The 15,403-nt window shown below is 45.4% G+C and overlaps 1 protein-coding gene across 2 annotated transcripts in view; it reads left to right on the top strand.

The window, feature by feature from the left end:
* Nucleotides 1–15,403, top strand: part of TDP1 (tyrosyl-DNA phosphodiesterase 1) — a 1,670,976-nt gene that overhangs the window by 71,912 nt on the left and 1,583,661 nt on the right. For both annotated transcript variants that reach the window (XM_069637461.1, XM_069637460.1), the window contains exon 3: nucleotides 4,857–4,900. In XM_069637461.1, the coding sequence (XP_069493562.1) occupies nucleotides 4,857–4,900 (44 nt within the window). The remainder of the gene's footprint in view (nucleotides 1–4,856; nucleotides 4,901–15,403) is intronic.

Raw genomic sequence — 15,403 nt, 5'->3', positions numbered from 1 at the left:
ACATGTTTCACAGGGGATATTTTACGCGGCAAGTTCTGCTTCTGGTTCTGAATAGCCCTACTCTTTTCCTTTCCTGCGTCTAATGCCAGGATCTTCCAAGACTTAATCTCAGCTACTTTGGTACCAGATGCTGGCAACCTTTGGTATGTATTTACAAGCACAGTAAGAGTTTTAACAATGTTAGCAGAGTCTGCAGAACAGTGATTAATTTCATGTCTCATTTTGGGATCTTCATGGGCCAACCCATCCCTCTAAAACGGACTCACCTGTGGTATACAGAGTCACATCTGGTTCCAGCACCAAATTGTGCTTACTTCTTGCCTTTCTCTCTCACATCACTAAATGCATTTCTCTCCCTCTAGCGTGCAGCACTACACTTATCACTGTGGATTTGCTCCTCCTCCTGAGGAATGTTTGTATTATTAGTATTATTATTATGGTATTTATTGAGCACAGACCTAGCTTTGGGAAACAACTAAGCGCTTTACAGAGGTATGCAACAGTACAGATGCATAACGGAGCGCTTTTCAGACTTAACAACAGAACATAGAGCGGGTGGTATGATACAGAGGGGTACAGCTGTACCAGGTGGCCGGTAGGAGTGGGGATGGTGCCGTCTAGTGAGTCAGGTGGCATGAGGGGTGACGTGATGGCCTAGGTGTTGAGGAAGAGAAATCCATTGAAGAGGTGGGTCCTGAGTTCTTTTCTGAATTGTAGGAGCTTGGGGGCGAGTCTGATGACAACGGGGGGAGGTTCAGTAGTCTTCGGGCGTAGGCAGCGAAGGCTTGTTTTTCTAGTCCTGTCCTTTTTGCAGTGGCTGATGTCAAGCCTGCACGTGCCTGGCTTCTGGTGGTGCGCTGTCCACCAGAGATGCTGAGTTTTTCCATGAGGTAGCTGGGAGACTTGAGGGTGACTGCCTTATAGATGATGCAGCAAGACTTGAAGGGGATTTGTGCATCCAGTGGCAGCCAGTGAAGGTTGATGAGGGCCAGGGTGATGTGGTTGTATCTGCGTAGACCCTTGATGAGGCATGCAGCCGCGTGTAGGACACTTCTCGGGGGCACAAGGGAGGATTCTTGGATGCCTTCAAGGAGTGCATTGCCCCCATCCAGGTGGGATAGGACCAGTTCTTGAACAGTGGATCTAAAGCTGTCCGACGGGAGGAAGGGCTTGACTTTCCTTAGGAGGGAGAGCTGATACTAAGCTGTCTTGAGTTTTCTTAGCTATGCGTGTCTTGAAGGAGAGGTGTTTGTCGATGTGAAACCTGAAGGACCTGGCACAGGAGGTGAGCTTGGGTGTGAAGCCCTCAGAGTTCATGGTTGATAGTCAGGTCTGTATGTTTTGGTGTTCGGTGTTGTTAGTGAGGAGTGGGAATTCTGTCTTTGATGGATTGAGCTTCAAGTATTCATTGGACATCCAAGACTGGAGAGGCAGGTTTTGAGCCTATGGAGATCCTTGATGGAGTCTTGATGTATGATGACCAGTTGCTTATTCATGCTCCCAGATAAACCGTGCCAGTGTCTAAGGGCAATCAAAAATGTCAAACCACCCTTCTGAAGGCACTGTGCCCCCAGCTCCTGAATATACATAATGTTATTTCTCTATTGCTCACATTCGTATTGCATCCCTGCATATTCGGGCTAGTTGAATATTTAAATGCACACTTTCCTGGTTTGCCTCCCTAAATTGTAGCTATAAATACATTTGTATTGCTCAGTACTCTGACATTGTTCAGTTATCTTTGCCGGGGAGCCTGCGGCTTCGTGACTTGTGTCTTATATTGTGCACACATATCAATAGTATAATCGCCTTCTCTCAACGTACACGAGACTGTCCATCCATTGCAATGGAGCCATCTGTATTCTTCCTTGGTGACAAAGAGGGAAGCTACCACAGGATCCAGCCAGGCCAAGAGATAGAAACATCCTTGCAACTCCCTAATTCAATAACCGTACCTCCCTCTCACTCACCCAACTCTTCACTGGAGAAATAGCAGCAAGGCCTGCGAACAGCAACACTTAAACTGCTCTCCAAAATAACTTGGGAACAAATCAAAAACTCACAGGAAAAAGGGCAGGAGAGAGACATCCGTAATCCAAGCCCACACTGCATCACCCTTTTCTTACCCAGAAACAGTCGGACAGGCCTAGGAGGAAGGAAAAACCAGGAATGCAAATGCTCTTAGCACATGGTCAGAATCCAGAGTAGCCAAATGGATTTTCAAATATGTCTTCCCATCCACTCTGCAACTACAAAGCTTCATGATCAGTGGGATCTCTGCCACTGAACCCAAGACTGATCCAGCCAATCAGGTAGTTCCTTTCTGGCCAAGGCCCTATATAAAGGCCAGTTTTTAAAACAAGGGAAGAAGGAATGAAGGTGATTGTTGGAGGGGAGAGAGAGGAAGATGCAGAGCGACTCGGAGAGCTGAAAGGCCTGAGGGAGCAAAGTGCCCTGAGACAGTGGATAGGCCAGAGAAAGCAGAGAGAGAGGTGGGGGGGCCTTCATTGCACTCAGGGTCCTGATAGTGATGAGGGGGATAAGGGGACCTTAGAGTCCCACACAGGCTAAGAGGCCCCAATGAGTTGGGGATCAGGGAGACTCAACGATACACACGATTGTTTAGCCTAGAAGCATGCTGGGTGGTGTATTCCTGTGACCATGTTTAAAATTAATGAAGTGTGCTAGGTGGCATATCCTTGAGGCTGTGTTTTACATACCCTAAAGAAGTGTGTTGTGTGCAATAGCCCTGTGACGCTGTTGTAGATGGCATCCCGTTGCTTTCTCGACAGTAATTACTTTGTGGTAATTTACTACGAAATTACTTCAACAAATATCGGCAGTTATGGGTTAAGGGTTAAAAAGGGGGTGGGGAGGGTTTTGGTTCGGGGTAGCAATGAAAGGGAAAGGGGGTCATGGGGGGAACCCCGCCAAAATAAAATATATAAAAAAATGTGAAGTAATTACTTAGTAAATTACCACAAAGTAACTACTGTCGACGAAATGACATGGAACCGTTGTAGATTAGAGATCGAAATTAGAGACTGTGAGGCCGAACAGTTTCCCTAATAGATTGGAGATGTCTAATGTATTTCAGCTTAACCCGTCCCGAGAGAAGAATATCTCCATTGGTTGTAGAGAAAACTACAACAACATATCCCAACTCTCACCCTGGCTATTCTGATAATTAAAAACCTATGTCTGCGTCAAGTGTTCCATCATCACACACGGGGAAATGTTAGAGGAGGATAAGTAACCGGTTACTGTTCATTTGACTCCCGCAATGGTGGAGTCACAGGACTCGGGGAGGGTCCTATAAATTATTGATAAGTTGAAGGGTTCAAGTTATAGAGGGAAGGAAAGAGCGAAGGGGTAGAAATTAGATGGCAGTAGCTTCAGGTTGTTTTCTTGATTTTAGAGGCTGCCCAAGTACAGCTTTATTCACTGACCAGACAGACTGTCATCGCTCCTATGTGCCATCTCCCTTTTGCTACCTATTGCCTGCAGTACCAGAAGCCCTGCAGACCCTCACTTGGGATCACACTGCACATAAGTGCACGCAGGAACTCTGTGACTGCAGGCACTAGATGCTGTTGTCAGGTTTACTAGCTGACAATGATATGATATATGATATGATATTTTATTTATATCGCGCCCATACACAAGTGTTTCAAGGAGTGACGAGGCAAGGGAGAACAAAACGATGATCTTACTAGGCCCAGTGACATTGAGAATTCACAAGTGCGGGGAGAGGGAAGGGGCAGAGTGCAAAGGACAGGGGAGGAGTGGAAAGCGCTGAACACGTGATCAAAACAACAACAGGTAGTGCGGCCAGCAGGTGGCAAGTACAAGAATTAAGCGCAGACAACGGGTGTCAATAAGTGTAGGTAGGGGGGGCTGTAGGGTTGCAGATACAGACCTAAATGCAAGGGTTGCCAGGAGGCAGTGCGGGTATGCAGCTGGGTGGGCAAGTACCTGGGTCCCAAATCAGTGGGTAGCCAGGTGCCCAGGGCCCAAAGTAGTGCATAATGGGATTGCAGCACCCTGACCCGCATTGTGGTCCGGCTGTGACCATTAACAAATCTGTCTTGAGTCGCACATCCACAGGTAGCGTTCAGGGCTTCTCTAGACGCATGACCTGTTCGCATGAGCCCCATCCAGAATGCATTCTCTTCCTGATCGGAGAATGCGACCCCACCCTGTATGAAGACCCATGTAATAACCTTAGCTGTGAGGGTTTCCTTTCCCTCTTTGTCCCGGGATAAAACATGGATCCCCGGCCCACCTAGCCCTCCCACGTCCTCTGACATCCTACAGGGATTCAGAGATCCCATTCACAAAAGGGATAGCGTATAGAAAGTCCACGCCCCATGCCGTGGAAGGGCCTTGTGGTACAGGAACGTATAAGGATCCAGTCTCCTACTCCTAACCCATGCTGGTCTGCCATGACAGAATGTGGTGGAAATCTCATTAAACAAACTAAGTCTAACTATGATAGTCGAAAGTGCATTTTATCCATTTATGTCGGGAACTAGAGCATTCTGGATCGTGCTGGTGTATTTTTCTTGATATCTTTCCTGTCTCTAGTACAACTAGGCATTGCTCTTTGAGTGGCTATTGCGTGTATGTTAATTAACCGCTAGCTCTAATTTAACTTCTGCGAGGGTGTGGTGTATTGTGAACAGGGCCACTGTGTCATTTGTGATAATGCCTTATGCATTTGTAAATCAATTTTCCTGGAGCCAATAACGTGTGATCATGTGATCAGATTGTACCCGTCAGAGTTAACATGATTGGATGGGACAGACTGCCGGCTCCCAATATCTAATTGTACACTATCTCTTCTATTTTAATAGATATATTATCGCCACTGTTTGGAACGCTGGTGTCTTCTGCTCAGGTAAAGTATGTGGATGTTTTGAGACTATGATGATATATTTGTGCTTCTTCAATAGTGCTAGCAACGAGGCTGCTGGGCCCTCCCCAAAGTGGCAATGTTTAGCTTTCAATGTACTTTAATTGTGGTTCGCCCAGTCCCCCTTCCTTCAGACACACAGGATGCTCTGCCGCAGGCCACTGTATTGGGACATGCTTTCCTTTGCAAAGCAAGCTTAGCAATAGAAAAAGGTGATTCCGGCATTCTGCATGGCCAAAGTCTCCCCTCCCCCCGACCGTGTGCCAGTCAGCCCTGCACGCAGAGTCACGTACATTCCTTATGCTGTTTGCTCTGGCAATTTTTTGTAGCACTAGGTTGTGCTGCATTCTTCTTTTCAATGGCCCCAGCCAGTGTTTGGGTTAGTAGCCTTCCACTTCACCACCTGTTATTCGCTTCCAATCTCTCAGAAACACCTCTGGATGATTTGAGGCAATCCTGTGTATTGGAGCGATCAAGCAAGCTTCTCCGCAGAAGATACATTTGTGCCGCGAGGGATGGTGGTTGCATACCATGTTGGACCTTAATCTGTGCAATGTATATTTTGCCTTATGTTGGGCTTCCAAGAGTCTGGCTTTGTGCCTTCGACAGGACATAATTCGACATAGCAATCTGGGAGCTGAACACAAGGTTCCTGGGTTGTCGTGTTTTGGAAGAGTGGTTGGTTTCTGCAGAGCCATTTTGTTTTTTCTCAGCTTTCTTTCCACAGAATTATCAAAATGACAATAAATAACTAAATACATGAATAAATATAAAAATATATATATACACACACACATATTTAGGGATTTGTGTCAAATAATCCAAACATTGTTTTCCTTACATTATTAAAATCTTCTAAAACAAACCTATGAACATTTAAAATATGGGCAGAAGCTGCCTTTCTCATATGTAGGACGATGCAACTCAGTAAAAATAGTGATTCTTCCTAAATTGCTATAGGTATTTGAAGCACATTATATATTAGTTCCTGCAAGCTATTTAAAGAAACTGCTGCCTGTTTTACAAGATTGAAATGGTGCGCCAGAAAACCAAGAAGGGTTATGTGTATACTCCACTTCTGACGTGAGCTTGGACGCTGAGGTTTGCTAGATTTTAGGGGATGTTATTGTGCTGCATTTGGTAACTAGCTGTTTGCACTTATGGGTAGTGCCACAGATTGAACATTTGGGATCAAGAAATATGCCAAGAACAGAGGTTCAAAGTTCACCACTTTTATTAGGAACTGTGCACAAGGGTGAGCCAACTTCAATATAAACCATACTTACCCCCCAAAATATCAAAATATAAGATGGTATTCTTGCATAAATGCCTTTTAACAGCGTCTTTCCAAAACTCTGGGTGAAGGATCAGGCTTGAGCCAAAGCGGTATTGCCACCATCTAGATCAGGATACATTCTTCTGGGTTTTCCAAACCCTGAACATGATGGCCACGGAGTCCATGAACACTGTACCCAATTGATCAGAGTTCACGAACCCCGCAAAACCCACGGTCGAAAGACTAAGGCAAGGATCATCAAGTTGACATTCAAGCAAAGCCCGCCCATGGGCAATCTTTGAGAACTGTGTAAGAGATTCTGTATTATATTTTGGCTTTCCCAGAGGCAGTGCCACCTACGACTCAGGGCGCTCAGAAAGATGTTCTCGCTGAAGCAAGCTGATTTGAGTACGTTTATTGCTACCCGTTTCACTTTTCAGTGATTCTCTTGCATTTGCCTTACCGAACTCATTTTATTCTCTGCACAGAATGTAATCAAACTCTTTGGCTGTCCCCAGCCTAGACGTGTCTTGTGTTGCTTACTCGGATCAATATAAAGAGATAATGGGAAACCCGCACACCAAACTATTATGTACTATCATTAGAATATCCAGATTTAAAGCAAGTATTCATGTAGTGTGAGGAGCAATTGATGAATACACTCGGGCAAAAAGTGCATAATACACAATCTATATAAAGGCCCTCAAAACATTATGAGAGAAGGAAAGTAGTATTGCTAAGAATTGCACTGGGTATGGCTATTGACCAATTGTCATAAATACTGCCTGGGTAAAGCCCTGATTGGCGAAACATTTGCACATGCTCACAAATGAGTTAATGTAGGTTTTTGTTCAGATCATTGTTTTTTTGTGTCAGAGCACTTTTGTCACTGTTGCTTGAATGCAATTGTTAACAAATTTCTTTATTGAAGTTTTTCACATAGAGATTAACCGTACGAAACACATACAGCATCTCCCTTCCCGTTCCCCCACCCATTTTCTTCTACTTCCTCCCCTCCACTTGATTCCCCATAACTTTTCTCCCTTCTTCCCTCCGTTCTCTCCCCTCCCCCAGTGCCACAGTACTTGATTCCACATCTCTCCATGTCTGTAAGTTTCTGCAAGGAATAACAACAGGGTAAACTCGAAAAAAATGTGGGAAAACAACTACCGACCCTAACCGTTAAACAAATTGTATCACAACATAAACGGTTCTTTGGGAGAAAAAATGTTGATGAAAGTTGACTAGCAATTGTTAGACAAACAACAATTGGGTAAACAATGTGCTACCTATCCCTGAAAGAAGAACACCCTGGCCCTAGCAGGAGTGGCGGCCCTAGATGGCGAATGGTGCAACGCCTATCTAACAGGGATAGATGGAAGCTGTCCCTCGTCTCTACCAATTGTATGGATATATCAAATTTCATTAAGAATTTCAATCGCAAAAGAGCAACCAGTAAAGCACAACCTATTGGCTACTGCAAGCAACAAGACTGGTTATTAGATCTTGTTGAAATTTCTGATTAGCTGGCATAGACGTTATTTAGCCATGGGATTTCTGTACATATTTTATTCACCCTAGGGCATCAAGTTAGCTGCATGCAAGTGGTTGTGCATGTTAGAACAATGTATAAACATGTACCCATATCGATGGGACACCTTTAAAGGCTCACGTGATGTGAGTTTTTAGATGTTATCTCTATATTTGTGTATCCCCCTTGATTGTCAGGGATATCTAGATGGTCATGGGTAACCCCCTGACCAAGAAGGTCGACCGGTTTCAATGGTTTACACTAATGTAACCATCTTCTTCAGGACCGTTACTGTTTTCTGTGATGTTTCAGTCGGTTCATAGTGATAATTTCGACAACAAAAATGTCGAAAGTCAAAATTTCGAAAAAAAATGTGAGAAAAAAAAGTCGACTTTTTTTTTCAAAGCATTTTTTTTTCGAAATGGGGGGTTCCCCTCCAACCCCCCTTTTTTAAATTTTTTTTAAATTTTTCCCTTTTTTTAAAATCCCGAACCCCTAAAATAAATATATAATTAAAAAAAACGAAAGTCGACATTTTTTTTTTCGACATTTTTTTGTCGACATTTTTGTCTGTCGACATTTTTTTTTCGAAATTATGACTGCCCATCGTTTCAGTCTTCCAGGGTGCCTCGGGGCGAGGCAATGTGGACGAGCTGCTCCGTCCCCTGTAGGGAGACAAAACAAATGTGGAAACCTGGGTGTTAATAAACCCATGGTTTAATCTAGACTGATTTTGTAACAACTTATTAAGATCACATTGTTAAAAAGATAGAGAATTAAATATAATTCACGTGTGGCATAGAGGATATGCATTTCAACTACACTATGTGGCAGTGCGATTACACTAGTATCCAAGGAAAGGAGTGGGGAGGGGGGAAACAGTATAGCAAAGAAGAACCATAGGTAGCAAAATAGTACTTGCTCAAAAGACTGACTAGCTATTCCTGAAGGTATATCAACTTATTCCAGTCACTAAAAAGTGGCTGGTGCTCACTTAGATCAAGCGTTGACGAGCGGCAGGGGACCAGCGTAGTGTTGGGGTGGGCAACTTCTCAATCTGCAGAGTGTACTTCTGCAGAATAGAGAAATAACAGAGAAGACGGACCGAAGGGTTAGGAGGAAGCGGTATGTTACTCTGTAATGCGGGATTGTCGCATAGGTATTGGAAAAGTACTTCTAAAAGTAACTAAGCTTACCTAGTCAGTGTGTTCCGCAATGCTTTGTCGGAGAGATGCCGTATGCTCAGTCCGCTGGATGGAGAGAGACGCCAGCCCGGCAGACGCGATCTACACAGAGAAGCACATCCGGGTCTGTCACGGGAGTGCGAGTGGTGGGCGTGGGCGAAGGGTCAGATCTCGAGTGTTGCTTGTGAAATCTGGCAGCCATTGCTAAGTATAGGAGATGTCATAACTAGCCCAATGTGCATTCCGATATTCAATGATTACGTGCTTCTAAAAAGCGTGCGACTGCCAATATGTTCTTGTAAAGATGTGTTGTAAATGTACCGTAGAGGCAGTGTACATTGTGTGATTGTCGAATCTGCTTTCTTGCAAACTCGTTGGTATACAGAATGGCCTACTACTGAGGGAATGTGTCTCGTGTGTCTAAACCATTACGTTCATGCGGGTGTTAAGCACTAGAAAGGGGTGGCAAATAGGAGCCGACTGGACTAAAAGTCCATGTCTGGTTGCTAAAATGCAAAAGGATGTGCCTCTGCCCTCCATGCATGAGTATGGAGGAGGGGTGTCTGATGGCAGTTGCGTTGCGCAAGCGGTCACGTGTGCAAAGGAACCATGCCATAAATTCAATAAACGAACATAAGCGGTCTTTGGGTGTTGCATGAGTCCAGATGGAGAATGGAGAATGGTAGTGGAAGGAAGAGGTGTGGTGTACCAGTGTCCTGTTAGGAACCGGAGGACCGTTCAATAGAAGTATGTAAGGGGAGAAGTGCCAACACTGCCAGTTCTTGCCGTTGAATGGATTCATTGAGTCCTTGTTGGCATGTCTTCTTGCGGAAGATCCACATCTGCTCATGTTTGAACAAAATGTCGTGGAAGTTGCCTCCTCATATGGGTGGCTTGATTTTCTCTAGTGTGGTCCATTGAACATCTTTTGCAGTATGCCCCTCAGCCAAAAAATGTGAGACAAGGGATGCCGACAGTTTGCCTGTTCTGATGCATGAACAATGTTCAATCATGCACTTCCTTATTTCTCGTACGGTCATCCCTATATATTTCAGATTGCATGGGCAGGAAATCATATATACTACACCTCTGGTATTGCAATTCGTGAAATGCTTTTGCACGCATGGCGTGTGCCATCCAGTGTCTATTGTTGTGGTTCTTGTCTGGGCACACATGGAGCATTGGCCACAAGGAGAGTGTCCAGTATGTGGATTGGTGTTCCATAAAGTTGGCTGGCTCAAGTGAGGAATGTGGTTTTCTAAGGGTAGGGTCTTGACCAGTTTATCTCTGACATTCTGCCTCCTTTTCAAGGTAAACCAAGGTGTCGGTAGGGGGCATTTGCCAGTGTTTAGAATGGGCCACAACTTCTTAATTTCTTTCTTGATTTTATTAAGTAGTGGCGAATAGCTAATTCAGCTGTTAACCCAGTACTGTCATCTGTTTTTTTCTGTTGTTCAAGAGTAACTGCCCAAGGGATGTTCCTGACTCTTTTAGATGTTTGTTTGATAATCCTGGATGGGTACCCACATTCAGTAAGCTGTTTTTTAAGTGCTTTGGCCTGGGCCATGTAGTTAGTAGTCTTAGTGCATAGCCTCCGTTACCTGAGGAACTGCCCAAAGTGAAGATTGTCTTTGAGGGCCTGTGGATGGTAGCTAGAGTAACACAGAAGGGAGTTCCTGTCCGTCATCTTTTTATAAACCTTGGATATCAGCCCACCATTCAATGCTTAGATGGCTGAGTCTAGGAAGTGTGTGTCTCTTTTGTCCATTTCCAACGTAAATTTGAGGTTAGAATTTTGGTTATTGAGCCACAGATGAAAGGCAATCAATTCATCCTTAGTACCTCTGAAAATCACGAAAATATTGTCGATGTATCGATGCCAAGTTAACAGGTTCCCATGAAAAGGGTTGGTATTGGGATAGATGTAACTGTGTTCGAAATGGTCAACGTACAAATTGGCCAGACTAGGAGCGAAGGTGGCTCCCATGGCCGTGCCAGAGACTTGCTAGTAGTAGGTGTGATCAAACAGGAAAAAGTTCCTTCTGATTGCAATCTCGGCCAGATTGGCTATAAAGCCAGGTGGTACTCCATGGAAGTCAATTCCAGATTCTAGCAAACAACGCATCATGGACAGCGTGTCTTGTTGGGGAATTTTTGTATACAGTGACTCCATATCAATGGTGAACAACCAGTCTTCATCAGGGTTGAATTCCAGAGAGTTGGGTAGAACAAGCATTGTAGTAGAATCCTTAATAAAGGATTGCATCTTTGGAATTTCGTTTTGATGAAGTAGTCCACATACTGCGACAGTGGTTCCAGGATAGAATTGACTCCTGAAACAATTAGACGTCCAGGAGGAGGAAAAAGGCCCGTATGGATTTTGGACAGAGCATACAAAGCTGGTATACAGGGATATGTTGGTCTAAGGAAGGCAGCCTCTCTAGGGCTGATGTAACCTTCCGCCTCCTCAATGATCAGAGAAATGATTGCCTGTAAATCAACCGTGGGATCAGTGGGCAGGGCACGATAGCTGGTATTGTCTCAAAGGAGGGCTTCTACCATCTTCATATAATCAGTGGTATCTTGAATGAATAGCCCCACCTTTGTCTGCTGGTTTAATAGTAATCTCGGTGTTGTTGGTCAGATCTGTAAGGGCTGCCAATTGTGATTTAGTACAGTTATTGTGAATTAATGGAATATTCGTCTCGAGCTTGGCAATCTTCTTTAGCAAGGCCTGCTCAAATGTGATCGATTCTGCCAAATTTGAGCAAGCAGGAGGAAAGAATTGAGAGGGAGGGCGCAGCCCTGTGACATCTTGTTGTTCGTAGATGTTGTCTGCAAAAAATTGCTTCAAACGGAACTTGCGCATGAGCTGCATGCATTCGACTCTAGTCTGGAAGGGATCATAGCGAGCTGTAGGAATGAATGATAGGCCCTTTTGCAATATTTCTTCTTCAGCTTTGGTCAGCATGTGTTTAGACTGATTAACAATTAAGGAGGGAGGAGTGGTGGTATCAACCCCAACCCTCTGCTGCGGGTCACCACTGGTGATTGCTGCTGGTTTTGCCACCAAGGTTTTCTCTGCCCTCTGCCGCGCTGGCCTAAAAAAGGAACCGCAGGGGCATTGTTTTGGTTAGGTCCCATAAACTGGACCCGCTGGCTTGGGCGTAGCTGCCTGAGCTGTTACTGGAGTTAGTACTGGAGCCTGACCATGATCTATTTTGGCCCCTTTGTGAGTTTTGAAACCGAAGTTGGGTGGCATCGCACCTAGCTTGTTTTGCTTCTTCCGTGAAATATTCTTCCGTAACGTACAGATATATCTTCACATGCGCAAAGGCGTGCAGATCTTTCTTCAACTTGAAGATTTTCTTGGTAAGGTTGGTCTCTTTAAGGTTCGATACGGATAATGAGGCCTTTGGGTGCGCATGAGCCCTAAGGTATTCCGTCATGAGAGCTCTGTGGAGCTCAGAGCGGATAATCTATTTCTTAAGAATTTCGATGTCATTCCATTCATCTGCGTTGGCATTCGCACTATGTGCGAGATCAATCCCTAAAGGTTTCTGCAGCCAACTGCATGATGATCCTTGCGCTTCCCTCCCCCCGGTCCCTGTATATTTAGACTGTACATGAGTTTCTTCACGGGGGTCTCAGATCTTGCGTGGATGCCAGTTCATTCATCAATTGCCCCAGTCCAGAGCCAGAGCATTCTCCCCCTCGGGATCCCTGTGCTTGTTCAAGTAAGCCACCTCCGCAAAACCCCACCTTTGTGCATCTTGAAGCCATTGCCCCAGTGGCAGGCCCTCAGGTTTTTTCCAGGCAATCGCTATTCGCCGTTTGGCTAGTCCCAGAAGGAATCTCACGTTTTTGTTTTGTGTTTTATATCTCTTCACCTCAGGTAGTAGACCCCACAGACACACCTTGTCGGTACACTCATACCTACTCCCTAGTAAGGCGTTAAACCGTTGCAGCATACCTCCCCAGAACTCTGCAACAGTCCCATATCATGTGTCAAAGGTGCGCATGATCTTGTCCGTATCTCGGGCGGGTGTGAGGCGATGATTGATTTATGGAGTGCCGTCTTTTTGGTGTTATGTACGCCCTATGCAGGTAGTAGAACTGGTTGAGTTGAAAACGTGCGTTCCTGGATTTTTTTAATCTGTTCCCACATCCTCACCCATTTCTCCTCTATTATGGTGACTCCTGAATCCCTTTCCCATTTCCCCTTAACCACTAGGTTCCCTTCCTGTTTTGTTGATTGCAGTGCCCCATATACCTGGGATATTCTCTTGCCCCCCTCTCCTAGATCTAGCAGTGTTTGCATAAGTGGGCTCCCCTTTGGTTCCTCTGGAATACTTTCCCATATGTCTGCCGTTCACCTCCTCACCCTTCCATATGTTAGGAAGTGACCGCTTGTCACCCCATATGATTCGCTGTATTCCTTGAAAGTTATTTATTTACCACCTACAAAGAAGTCCCCCAGCGAGGTGCAGTGTCGCTCTCTCAGGGTTCCGAGTCCTATGTGCTGCAACGCTGCCCTGATGGTGGTGTCAAAGCCCACTGGTAAGTCGCTGCTATATAACCCTTTCACTCGCACCTTCCCTAACTGTTTTTTTTCCAGATTCCTCGTATCGTCCTGAAAGCCTTAGTGTCTCCTTTACCTCCTATGGGTCCTTCCAGCAGTTCCACCCCTGTCTCTCCTTTGCAAATTCCTCCGGTAGCTCTTCCCTCCCACTTTCCAGGTTCACTGGCAAGTGTGCTATCCCTTGTAACTGTGCCGCCGTATAATATAGTTCAAAATCAGGCATGTTCAATCCTCCCTCTTTCCGTTTCCGTTGCAGCGTTCGCATGGCCACCTGACTCACTCCCATGTTCCATAGCAGGCCCCCCAGCATCCTGTCCAGCATCTGAAAGAACACCTTTTTGATGACGTATGGGATGTTTGTACAGTAATATAAAAGTCTTGCGAGGACCACCATTTTGAAAATAGCAATTCTCCCCATCAGTGAGAGGGGTAGCTTCTTCCAGAATTGTACTGCATCTTCAATACATGAGAGGGCCCTCCCTGTGTTGTACGTGAATGTCTCCTCATCTCATGGAAAACCTGGATCCCCAAGTACTTGAAGGATTCTCGCTCCCATCGAAAGACCCCAATCCAGGAGTGTGTCCCTCCCCCGGGTTCTCAGTGCCGCTAGCAGGAATAGTAACAACTGTTCTCAGTTAATCTGTTAACCCGATAATTTGCATGACACAGCGTAAAGGGAGATATTATGCCGTGACCCTCCAGCCCATAAGTGAACAGAGGATAGCACAGGAGCAACGTGCTGTTCTTGGAAGATCACGCAGAGCAACTGAGGTTCGAATCAAGGATCTGCGCTTAGAAACCGAACACAGGTACGGTATTAGGCGCGTTATAAAAAAACGATTAAATAAATAAAGAAATATGCCCACTTCGGGATGTATGATCTGAAATACCTTGCCAGTGGTTCTAGTGCCATGGCGAATAGGATAGGTGAGGCCAGGCACCCCTGTCGTGTTCCTCTCCCTAGTGTCCACCCCTGTGACACCCAGTTGCCCGTTTTCACTCTAGCTGTGGGGTTATGATACAGCAGTTGTAGCAATTTCAAGAACCCTTCTCCAAAGCCGTAGGCTTCCAACACCCTCAACAGCCAAGGCCCTTCAAGTGAGTTGAATGACCTGACTGCGTCCAGCGCTGCCAGTTACATTTCCCTCTGAGGGTCCTTGACTAGGTCCATCACATGGTGTAACCTACTGAGGTTCATACCTGTATCCCGTCCCCCTACATATCCACACTATTCCGGGTAAACGAGTGGTAGCCACCCTAGCTAACCTGGATGCCAGCACTTTCCCCAGGATTTTAGCATCCACATTTAGTAAGGAAATAGGACTGTATGATGTACATTAGGCCGGGTCTTTATCTTTCTTCAACAGTACTGTGATTAGTGCCTCCCTCTTAGACTCTGGTATTCACCCTTTTGGAGTGCGTTCTCATATACTCTTTTCAGTTGGGGGACCAGAATATATCCGCAAACTTCCTATAAAGTTCCAACAGGAGCCCATCGCTCCCGGGAGCTTTGTTGACCTGCATCAATTTAATTGCTCCATGTATTTCCCCTTCTTCTATTTATGCTTCTAGTCTTTGCCATGTCCCGCCCTTCAGCCTGGGGAGCCGTGCTTGATCAGCAGATCTTAGGCTTCGAGCTCCGAATAGTGTCCTCTGTTGCGTACAGTTGTTTACAATATTCCAGGAACCCCTCTTTTATTTCCTGTTGCATAACTACCAGGTGTCCCCTTTTATCTTGCAGTTGTGTGCTCATTCTCCCCTGGTGTTCTTATCGTATTAACCATGCGAGGAGTCTGACCGTTTTGTCACCTTCCCCGTGTATACGTTCAGTGTAACTTCTCCGGTCAAGCTGTGCCAGGGAATCTTGAGCCTCCCTATGTGCCGACATTTTTTCCGCTAGCTGATCCCTGACTTG

Source organism: Ambystoma mexicanum, chromosome 14 (assembly GCF_040938575.1).
Source record: "Ambystoma mexicanum isolate Mex_15411 chromosome 14, UKY_AmexF1_1, whole genome shotgun sequence".
Classification (NCBI taxonomy): domain Eukaryota; kingdom Metazoa; phylum Chordata; class Amphibia; order Caudata; family Ambystomatidae; genus Ambystoma; species Ambystoma mexicanum.
The sequence above is the reverse complement of the archived record's forward strand: the minus strand, read 5'-3'. Positions and strand labels throughout refer to the sequence as shown.